Source organism: Pavona decussata, unplaced genomic scaffold (assembly GCF_977016875.1).
Source record: "Pavona decussata unplaced genomic scaffold, jaPavDecu1.1 SCAFFOLD_468, whole genome shotgun sequence".
Lineage (NCBI taxonomy): Eukaryota > Metazoa > Cnidaria > Anthozoa > Scleractinia > Agariciidae > Pavona > Pavona decussata.
Window position 1 is genome coordinate 1,107,426 of NW_028145806.1, and position 12,398 is coordinate 1,119,823.

Consider the following 12,398-nt stretch of genomic DNA (forward strand, 5'->3'; position numbering starts at 1 on the left):
TAACTCCCATTAGCATATAAATTTAATTTCCCTTTGATTCAGCTAGTAGATGATTTCAAACTGAATATGTGACCCTCCACAGGAAAACAGGGAAGAAGTTACAAAAATGCTAAAGAAAACCACTGCAGACTCTGTTAAATCACACTGAAATATTTAAGGACTAGAGTGCCATGTTAGGACATATCAGTGAGGCACTATCTGAACCTGCAGTCATTTTAAGCTGGACTGCCGATTGCTCTGATGAGGAGACCATTGGCAGGGCAGGACTCAATTGCTTAGCTTGTGGTTGTTAACTCTAGGTTAAATGTTAATTTACATACATGTATACACTGCCGTCAATAGAACATGGAACCTCAAGGGTGAGGTGTCTTGTCCAGACAACAATCTATAAATTATGTGAAAGCCTTATTCATACAGCTGTAAATGCGTGCTTTCTGATAATTTGACACTTTGCTTAGAATGAAAGCCTTTCATGAAGTCATTCTTTTATGTAGAAAAGTAAAATGTTACATTGATTGACTTATGGTTTTTGCAGCCAGTCATAATAACCACAATTGATTCAAGCAAACCAGCTTTTTCTCGTAATGAGGGTGGCAGAAATTTCAACACCAATGTCGTGAGGCTACGGAGATTCCATGTTCAAGAACACCATAAGTATGATCTGCTGGCAGCCAGCCTGTGCAAACTGTTAATGCAAGCACCAAACCAGGAACTATCCCTTGCAGAGATTCAGAAACATGTTGTAAGTGATGGCAATACTTTAGAATACAATGTAGATTGTACCCCATGACTCGCCATCTCATCCCCCACCCAGTTTTGAGTTATTATAAAGCAGTTGTTTGGCTAAATAATTGACAGAGTGAAAGATCTTATAAGTAAAGGGTTTTTTTTTACATAAGTAAGTGAAAATTATTGACAAAATCGAAAGAAATGCTGTTCAATTTTATGGTTAATTTTCACTTGCTTATGTAGAGCAAAAGACAGTTTGATTTTAGGCTGAATTTACATGTACTGCATAAAATTTTCAATGATGCCCTGGTGAAAATCTTTTTAAGATCCTTGAGGATCTTTAAAGATCTTTAAAGATCCACATGAGGATCTTTGGTGGATCTTTTGGAGGATCTTTAAGGATCTTGATTCATGTCCTCAAAGATCTTGCAGGATCTTGTAAGAACCTTGAAGTCCCTGCAAAGATCCTTCAGGTCCCTGCAAAGATCCTTGAGGATCCTGCAAGATCTTTGCAGATTATGCAAGATCCTTGCTGGATCTTAACAGGATCCGGTAGGAACTTAGCAGGAACCTTTAGGATCCTCACAGGGCCCTGCAAAGATCCTTCAGGATCCTGTTTAGATCCTGCAAGATCCAGCAAGGATCTTGCTTAATCTGCAAAGATCCTGCAGGATCCTCAAGGATCTTTGCAGGGACCTGAAGGATCTTTGCAGGGACTTCAAGGTTCTTACAAGATCCTGCAAGATCTGCTGTAGGAGGAACCTTAAGGATCCTCACAGGACCCTGCCAAGATCCTTAAGGTTCTTGTAAGGATCTTTATAAAAATCTGCAAAGATCCTCAAGGATCTTAACCGATCTTTGCAGGGACCTGAAGGATCTTTGCAGGGACTTCAAGGTTCTTACAAGATACTGCAAGATCTTTGAGGATATCAAATCAAGATCCTTAAAGATCCTCAAAAAGATCCACAAAAGATCCTTAAGTAGATCTTTAAAGATCCTTAAGGATCTTAATGGATCTTTGCAGGGACCTGAAGGATCTTTCTGGGAACTGAAGGATCTTAACAGGGTATTAGCAGGATTCTTCATGGTCCTTGTACTGTAGGATCCTTAAAGGGACCTGATGGATCCTTACAGGGTCCTGCTAAGATCCTTCAGGTTCAGGTTCTCATAGGATCATGAAAAAACCTAAAAAGATCCTGAAGGATCTTAAAGGTTCTTTGCAGGGACCTTATGGATCTTGACAGGGGCTTTGCAGGATTCTTCATGGTCCTAATGTAGGAGCCTTGCTGGACCTGATGGATTGTTATAGGGTTCTGCTATTAAAGATCCTTCAGGTTCTTGCAAGGATAGTAAAAAATTTGCAAAGATCCTGAAGGATGTTTAAGGATTTTTGCAAGGAAGGGACGTGAAGGATCTTCTCAAGGCTTCTGCACAAATTCTCAAGGATCGTAACTACTCAGAGATTTTCCGAAAAATGGTAGAAAGATCCTTTTGTGCATCTCTCAGTCAATACTCTTAATTTTCATGCACAAAATAAGTATCCTATTTAACAAGCAGTAAATTTTATGCCAAATGTATTTTATTTCTCAGATTATTCTCATCTTTTTACAAATAGATCTTTGATGTTTAACACTTGTAAAAATCTCATGGTTTACAATCATCAATCCCTTACCATGAAACACAACAGTTAATGCAAAATGTAAAAATCTAAAAGAAAGGGTAAAAATGTCTCATAAAGCAAACTTGTTCTTTTTCTTCTTATTTCTTCCTTTTGTGTGAGCCCTTTGTTGTCATGAAAATGAGGCCACTTACATGCAGAAAGACATGAAAAAAATTACTACGAATAAAGGATGAGAAATACAGACAGCATTAATTCTTTTTCTTTCAAGCTGTAGCACAACATTGTTATGACTTGAAAGTTGAAAGACATTGTTATACCTACATGTATTGCAACCGGAGTTGCAAGTTGCAGAAACGTGCTGTACAAAGTTGAACTAATGTCTACTTCAATGTACAATGCTATCACAACTTACAACAGGGTGGTAACATCCACAACAACACTTTTACATGGTTGGATGACAAGTTAAAAGAAAATGTTGCCTACAGTGCCTAGTACAATGTCAGCTATCAAAATAATACCCTTCAATAAATTTGTAACAGTTATGCATTTATGTTACATTGAAAATTAAAAGAAATCATTCACTCTAATGAATATGAATTTTGACAAAATTGAAAATACGGTAAAAACCCACGTATAAGAACCTAGTGATTTAAGAACCTACAGGCTGAAATTGGGCATTTTAATACCTAAATATATAAGAACCTATTTAGCCAGTGGCTTAAATAGGCTTAAAATAAACATAAAACAGGGATAATTTAATGGGGAAAAAAAAGGGAAAATGGTACAAAAATACCTTTAAAACAGGTTTAAAATAGGGCATTAAATGTATGTCATGCACAGGGTACTTCCTGGGTTCGATAGGGTAAAAAAGGGAAAAAACATTTTTTTCGACCAAATAGAATTTGGGGATTTTATCTAACATTTACTGAAAAAAAAATTGAAAAATATTAAAAAGCGCGCGAGATATTTTGGAAAACGTATTTCCATCTAAAAGTAAATAAATAAAAAAGGTGTCATAATCTTCTTAGTGCGAGACGCCTCGCGGCAAACGCTTCATCCGGGAGCTCTTATTTCAGAAATAGGCAGGCATATTTTGTTTACATCTCGCCTGCAGAAAATTTCTCACTTCGAATTTTCTATTCTTTGCCGGCGCTTCCCACATGGAAAAGTCATCAAAAAACGAAAAGAGCCTGTGGATAAAATCCCGGAAGATGCCACGGCCTAAGAAAAAGGGAAAGATAGGTTTCAGCGAAGATCGAAAACGTGATCTTGCAGAGAGCAACAAAGGCTCTTGGTTCGACCAAGAAACTGTAGTCGACGTTGAAGGTTCTGTCGAAGGTGAACACGAAGAACTGGAGCAGCGGCCTTCAATTTAATCCACTGTTATTGGATCAAGTACACAGAGGTCGATTGCCGTGCAAAAGTCCAGCAGCCGTAACTTTGCAAGCGTCCTGTGAAAATATCAAATATCATATTCTACATCCTCTGGGCCGATTTCTTTCTTCTGCAGCGAGATAAAATTGGTATAAAATCAGCAAGAATTAGACCGATGAAATAGAACTCAACAGAAGCGTATCAGCCCACGTGTAATACTGGAGATAGCGCGTTCTGCGTGGCCCTTTCTCTCGCTTTTTGCTCCGCTCCACGCTATCTTGAATATTTCTTACGAAGAAATCACCATCGTACCTAAATAACAGTAAAAATGCGATTTTCTTTCATTATACATTTCCTTTGATACGAAATGAATAATCGCTTTAGCTTGAAGCGTAAATTACATTACACGCAATCAAAACGAACAACCAACCCAATAGATTTCATCTCTGTTATCAGTGCACTCCTCCGAGTAGTGCACAGTTTGGCAAACTCTCCGCTGACGCGCTTCTGGTTTCGTTAGCCTTGGTTTTTCCCCGTTTTCCTGGTTGATTTTTACGTTTTCCTTTCGCCACTTTCCCCATCTCGCTCGATCACAACAGCGGAGTCTAAAACGTGTCTGCAACGCGATACTTTTTCCGCGAAATTCTGTGCTATTGTTGTTGACGCCATGGGGTCCTGTTGCTCGATTGGCTCGCCACCTAATGAGGTGTCATAATCTCCTGTGGAGGCTTGTTTTTCTTGCAAACCTTTATCGAGCGAAAACTCGCACTTGAATTTTGGCAGAGTATGTCGACTTTGAACGAATTAATAGGGTATGTAGTTTTGACGGATTGTCGTGAAATTTGGCCAGAAGATTCGAGGAATAATGACAAACAAAAAGGTGTCAGGGAATTTTGATTTTCAAAATATTTTTCCCGTGGCAACTGTTTACGTAACACGACTCAAATATTTTTTGCTACTCAAACTTTAGACGTGGATATCTAAATAACCAATCAGAATTTCGAAAAAGCCTGACACCTTTTTGTTGATTGATGCCTTGTGAATAACACTGTGCAGCGATTTCGTTCTTCGCGCGGCGTTCGATAACCGATTAATTCAATGGAACGACCATCGGTGGATTCGAGGTTCTACTGGCTCCTGGCACTTAAAAAAGGAAAAGATCGCTCAATTATATTTTTTATAGGAAACTACATTTATTAAGCTTTATAATGATATATAGTTTGTTAGAGGTTTATTAAAACTTGCGCGCGTACGAATTTTTTTCCAAAGGACACCCGCGAACCCAGGAAGTATCCTTAAAATAGCACTCTGCTGGTTTATAGATCCAGAAATAAAATAGCTATAAAATACATTTAGGTTGAAAATAGGTGATGGTTTAAATCCTTGTTCTAAGCCTAGAATTATCGGATCTTGTGTCTTATAGGGGGCCTCGATCGATGGTAATGGTTGATATGTCGGTCGACTCACGGTCGATATCTCGGTCGATGTATCCACCGCGTATCGGTTGATTGTCGGTCGAGTAGCAGGCGAGTGTCGGTCAAGCATCGGCCGCTATATAGGCGACGTATCGACTGATCATTGGATCACCTTCGGTCGAGAGATCGACCGACAGTCGGTCGTGATAGCATCGGCAGAGTGTCGGCAATATATCGGTGAAACGTCGGTCAAGTATCGGTCGATGCATCGGCCGATACTCGGTCGACACGAAAAAGGAACGAGGATTTTGCTTTGTTTTAAACCGGGACACTACAGCGTAATACGCTGGCATATTTTTGTGCTTTCTCTTGACCTAATGTGGTAAAATGATGCAATAGTGGGAGAATCAAATGAGATAACGACTATCGACCGACTATCAGTCGTTATTGATATGACGACCGATATAGCGGTGCACTATGTACACCAATGTCGATCGAGATAAGGAAGAAGTGTCGAAAAAACATATCGATAGAATATTGACCGATATATCGGCCGGTAAGCGGTGAAATATCGATGAAGTATCGGTGATGTGTCAGTGAAGTGTCGGTGTATTGCTATCTATATCGGCCGACAGCCACCTCGGTCGATACGACGACCGCCATAGCGGTACAACATCGACCGAGTCATCTCCAATTATCGACCGAGTTCCGACCGAGTAGCGACCGAGGCTCGACCGACATATCAACCGTTGCCATCGATCGAGGCCCCCTATAAGACACAAGATCCGAATTATCCTAGTTCATGTGTTTTAATTAGTTGTAGCATTTGCCACTGCAAATGATTTCATGGTCAATACTTCATATATTCCAGCACCTAACTATATCTGGATGGTTAATTACATGCATTACACACAATATAAATTTGTCATTCACAGACCGTATTCCACAGCCAGAGCTACAAACAAGTAACAGGGAAAAACAATTTCACAGTAAACTTCTCAGGAAAGAAACATTCAGAAAATGGCTTTGTCTTGAATTATGTAAAGGTTCAGGGGAAGTGCTAAATAAAAAAAGAAAAATGATTGGATATTTCGTAAAAAAAAAAAAAAAGATTGATTGTACCCTTGCTGTTTTCAACTTCATGTACATGTATATGATATCAAGTAATGACCAATACTCCATTATGCAAGTTACAAAAGTTTATTTGGTAATAATTATTGTTTCTCAGTAGGAGTAGCAGAAGTCACGATTTGCAACAAAATCAAATCAGTTAAAATAGAGTCCAACGGTCATAAGTGACTTAGCTTATTGAGCAGGATTTGCTGACTTGACTCTGAAGCTGCACGATTGAGTATCAGCCTTGACAACATTATTGAGCTGAAAATCTGCAGTAAGACAGAAAAAAGTGCATTTAAGTCAGTTCTTCTGAGTGACCAGTGGTCACTCAGTGATCACTGTGACAGTGATCTGGGCAGTGCCAAGTATATGCTTTTAGACACATGTTTCAGTGAGCTTCTCATCTGTAACAATCTTGTTGATTTCTGAGCAAAACAATGGTATCCGACCTTTTACTCATGGTGCTACAGAAAATATAAGCTTATACACTCCATGAAGTTGATCATGAACTCTAGATCTTCATGCAACGTCAATCAAACCAAGATCAATATGTCTTCAGCTTATACCAAGACATGATAACAACCTGGCTACAAATTACTCTGTAAAAACGTTTGCAAAGGCTTTACATGTATAACAAAAATAAATAGGGAATGTTTACCTTAACAATCTCGAATTTGCAGTTAAGCTCAAATAAGATTCAAGAAGCACATGCATTCGAAATTCCCATATATAGACGATCTATAAAATCACACATTTTCATGCAGTCTTTTTCATCAAAATTATTGATTTCAAAGCTTACCTCTTGCTAAAAGTAGTTATCCACATTTTTTTGCTTGAACTAAACATTTTGAAGCTTCACAGAGGTAAAAATCCACGGGAAATGTCTCCTGTTTTCTTGAATATTCCGCCTGAATCGAAAATGAAACGGTTTTTTCCGCGAGCCTGCAGTGGCATATCTGCTGACCAAAATGGCCTTGTTCGTGCCCAGTCTACCCAGTCTGAATGAAATCCAAGATGGCTGCCAGTGTTGCTGTGACCCCATGTTTTCTTGCTCATTTTAGGGACCGTTCATTTTTTATAAGCATGGGGGGGCTGGTGGGATTTGGTTAATTGCCACTACGAAACTGTATGACCCCCCCCTAGCATGCAATTTTTTTCCACATGGCCCCCCCCAGCAGAACTATTTTTTTCTGATGACCCCCCCCCCCTCCCGCCCAACCAGAAACAAATCATACTCCTAACTTTAACAAAACGCTTATGTACTGTTTATATCAAAGATAAACGTAATTGTTACTGTGATTTCTTTACAGTACTATTAACAAGTAACCGTTCTCTACTTAGGTAAAGATTTCTCTTGTTTAAAAAAACGTTTTATAGATAGCAACACGTTTACCGCAACGACAAACCCTAAATTTCCATTTAGATTCTCAAAGAAACTATAAAAATTAATCAAGCAAATGGTTAACGTGAAATTACTCCCCTTCGAGTAGAAACAATTAATACACGTACAGATCTGACTAACAAAATACGGATCGAAGCATACCAATCAACGATTACGAGTCATATTAAACAGAAAAAAACAGCGGACGCACAGATATCAGTCGCGTAGGTAAGGGTTAGATAGGGGTGTTCGTTGAGCCCCAAATCTTGCTTACTAGGGGGGTCCGGGGGCATGCTGACCCGGAAATTTTTGAAAATCTAGGTTCCCAGAAACCTCATTTCCTGCATTTTGAGACCCATTTTAGGCAAATCACAAATTTGTTTTACAGCAGCTTTTTGAGCTATATACTGCATCATTCCTACGGCATAATTGTTTCAACTTAAACAAGAAAGTTCAATGTACATTCCGCGCCCTGTCGAGTTCTGATAGCTATTCGATCTACTGATAGTCATACACCAAGCTGGTAAACTGCATCATTCTCGGGTGTAGGCCTTCGAACAAATTGACTATCTCGTCAAAATTGACAGGCATATCATATTTGATATGCATTAGAACCAGGGCAGACATTCTACTCTCTCGCATGGTACACCTCATGTAATTGTTCAACCTCCTCATTAAGTGCTTTTTCTTCCGCCATTACTGATCTGTAAAGGGGGTTCGTTCGAACCCCTCGAATCCCCCCTCCTACGCGCCTGGATATTAAAGTACTGCTATTAAAAATGACAGTTACAAGCTTTTCTGAAGATGGCTTACGGCTCAGATTTACTCTCAACTGAAGTCACCAACAACAGTTCTATTATTAAAACTTAATCTGAATGTTCACACTAGGCATACTACTGAGTCTACTGATACTCCTGGGTTCAAATAATTTACTAATCAACAGTCTTTATAAAAGTGAGTACTATTAAAAAGAACATTAAACAATCTATTGATATAGTTCAGAGTACAACCACTTTGTAGAAAACTACTCCCCCAAGGATGATTCAATAGTGAGACTGATACGTTTTTATATTGATTTGAACTTGTACAAACATAGGTGTCTACCTCAGTTTATATTCATTATTGCTTTTCCAACAGATATGCTTCATTTCCTCAGTTGTTGTTAATATAAAATGCAGATTTCGACCTCAGTATGTAAAACAAATTAAAAGTGGTTAGGAAAATCGCATTAAATAAAATTGAAATAATATTCAATTTCTTCATCTGTTTCTGTGTTGAGCCACTTTCAATTTCCCCTACTAGCCAATTATTTCTGGTGACCCCCCCCTCTTTCACTCATTTTTTTTTGGTAGCCCCCCCCTTTAGTGCCATTTTTTTTCTCGTGGCCCCCCCCTAAATCCCACCAGCCCCCCCATGCTCATAAAAAATGAACGGTCCCTTAAAAGCTAGCACTGTGCATGAAAGTTGTAAGAATTATGATTGAAAGCATTGTTCTTTTTGGCATCAAATGGAGTCGAGATCCATCGAAGAAGGTCTGAATGTAATGTTGTTTTCACAAATGCATTTCAGTGACATGTACTTGTAAGTCAAGTTTAATATAAGCTTCATTTTTTTATTAAAGCTTTTCCTGGAAAGCAGGCCAGTTACAAATACTAATATCAGTTGCTCATCTTGGTTTTATGTGTTTATTTGCCCAATTAAAATAACAAAAATACAGCTCGATCTTGTGGTATAGAAAATAAGTACATCCTTGCTCTTTCTTCTAAACCATTTGTTATTATTGCATACATATATAAGCTTAAAGTTTATAAGTTTATTGCAAAGAAGTACCCGGTATATGTAATTGTTAGATTGAGCAAAAAAGTGTACATGCAATAAGTATACATCATGCATTTGTCTTTTTTATCTGGCTCAACATTGACGGTGTATACATCAACAATGATGAATACAAATAGTAACTTCACCTTAGATTAGGAAGATGAAGTTTCCCTTGGTGTATACAAAATATGTACATACAACATGTGATACAGACAATCTAACTGGCCATTGCCTATCCTATTTGTAGAAAAAATATAAATAAAACAGTGTGTTACTATGTTATTGAGCAATAGTGATATAAGATTACAGGCTGTTTTACAGGCTATTTTTCAGTTTGTTGTGATAAAATAGTAATAAAATAGAACACCTTGTTCTATCTTGCTTTAAAATAGGCTTAAAATTAAAAATAAAACACAAATAAAATAGATTCTCTATTTTTTTCCTATCAGGTAAAATAGGAATAAAATATAACTCATGCATGGATATGGCTAACATCAGTTGTTACCTGGAAATTCCACAGTATTGGCCCATTGCAGCTCCAAAAATCACAAAAATTAATATTGAATCGACTGATCACAATCTAATGTTGTAAAGTTTCGTCCTTTAGCTTCTTGTGTTGTCAAAGTCGAAGAAAGAGATTTTCAGTCATTGCTTGTCTTCACATTTTGTGAAAATATTTGTAGACCCAGGAAATCTTGTTTTGTTGAGATTTTATGTGGCTGATCACTTTCTTTGCAAGAAAAAAATATTTAGTTCTGTTGCCTTTGAGGTGAGGTTTATAACTGCATTGCCATGTGACGGTGTATGGTTTATGCATGATTGAAAGGTGATTTCATCCACGACTGCAAAATTGGTACAATTAGCCTGTTTGGTTCCAAAGCAACCCCAATTATTTTTTAGTGAATTGTTTATTATTCTATATTTTGGTTAATCGCAAGACCATGATTTTCAAAGTTCTCTCTAACAAACTGATAAGATTCTCATTACAAGTTTGTCTAAAGATCCTTGTAAGATCATTATGATAATTATAGCCTTAAGGATCCTGACAAAAATCATTGAAAGGATCCTCAAAAATCTTTCTAAGACTCCTCTTTGTCTCCTTGAAAGGATCTTCTCTAAATCCTTCTAAGATTCTCATCAGATCCATGATGACTGTTAAGGATTTTGGGAAAGTTCTTTGAAAGAGATAAAATAGGATCCCTTTAAGATCCTTGTAAGATCCTCATCAAACCTTCGAAGATTCCTAAGGATCCTGACAAAGATTTTTCAAGGATCCCTGATAGGATCCTTTGAAGATCATTGTAAGATTCTCACCAGATCCTTGAGGATCCTTAAGGATCCTGACAAAAATCTTTTATAGGATCCTCTAAAGATCTTTTAAAGAACCTCTTAAGACCCTTGAGGATCCTGAAAAAGATCTTTGAAAGATCCTTGAACAGTTCTTAACAAGAACCTTGTAAGATCCTCATCAGATCTTTGGGGATCCTTAAGGATCCTGACAAAGATCTTTTATAGGATCCTCTAAAGATCTTTTTAAGAACCTCATAAGTCCCTTGAGGATCCTAAAGGATCCTGACAAAGATCTTTGGAAGATCCTTGAACAGTTCTTACCAAGAACCTTGTAAGATCCTCATCATATCCTTGAGGATCCTTAAGGATCCTGACAAAGATCTTTTATAGGATCCTTCTAAGATCTTTTTAAGAACCTTGTAAGACCCTTCAGGATCCTTAAGGATCCTGACAAAGATCTTTGGAAGATCCTTGAACAGTTCTTACCAAGAACCTTGTAAGATCTTCATCATATCCTTGAGGATCCTTAAGGATCCTGACAAAGATCTTTTATAGGATCCTTCTAAGATCTTTTTAAGAACCTTGTAAGACCCTTGAGGATCCTTAAGGATCCTAATAAAGATCTTTGGAGGATCCTTGGACATTTCTTTACAAGACCCTTGTAAGATCCTCATCATATCCTTGAGGATCCTTAAGGATCCTGACAAAGATCTTTTATAGGATCCTCTAAAGATCTTTTTAAGAACCTCATAAGTCCCTTGAGGATCCTAAAGGATCCTGACAAAGATCTTTGGAAGATCCTTGAACAGTTCTTACCAAGAACCTTGTAAGATCCTCATCATATCCTTGAGGATCCTTAAGGATCCTGACAAAGATCTTTTATAGGATCCTTCTAAGATCTTTTTAAGAACCTTGTAAGACCCTTCAGGATCCTTAAGGATCCTGACAAAGATCTTTGGAAGATCCTTGAACAGTTCTTACCAAGAACCTTGTAAGATCTTCATCATATCCTTGAGGATCCTTAAGGATCCTGACAAAGATCTTTTATAGGATCCTTCTAAGATCTTTTTAAGAACCTTGTAAGACCCTTGAGGATCCTTAAGGATCCTAATAAAGATCTTTGGAGGATCCTTGGACATTTCTTTACAAGACCCTTGTAAGATCCTCATCATATCCTTGAGGATCCTTAAGGATCCTGACAAAGATCTTTTATAGGATCCTTTTAAGGATCTTTTTCAAGATCCTGTAGGATCCTAATGAAATCTCTGAGGATCCTGCAGGATCTTTTAGAAGATCTTTGAAAGGATCCTCATCAGGATCTTCAAGAGATCTTTATAGGATCCTCAAGAAATCCTCTAGGATCTGTGAGGATCTTTAAAGGATCCTTGTCTTCAAGGATCTTTAGAAGACGTTTGCAGATCTTTGCAGATCTTGGAGGATCCTTGAAGATCTTTGAAGATCCTCCAAAGATTTTCGCCAGGGTGTACATGTACATGTATATTTAGAACTCAACAATCTGCTAACTAAAGGTGCACTATTAGAGAAAAAAATGTTAAATCCGACCCTATACAGTGTGTATAAGAATTTGATGTTAGAACGTTACAATCATTATGACAATCTTTTGTTTGCTCACTGCATGCAAGTTGGCAGTAAA

At 37.8% G+C, this 12,398-nt stretch overlaps 1 protein-coding gene across 1 annotated transcript in view; it reads left to right on the forward strand.

Moving 5' to 3' along the window:
- LOC146450362 (general transcription factor 3C polypeptide 1-like) overlaps positions 1-12,398 on the forward strand; it is a 56,847-nt gene that overhangs the window by 5,141 nt on the left and 39,308 nt on the right. The window contains exon 5 of the mRNA XM_085100379.1: positions 536-742. Within this exon, the coding sequence (XP_084956505.1) occupies positions 536-742 (207 nt within the window). The remainder of the gene's footprint in view (positions 1-535; positions 743-12,398) is intronic.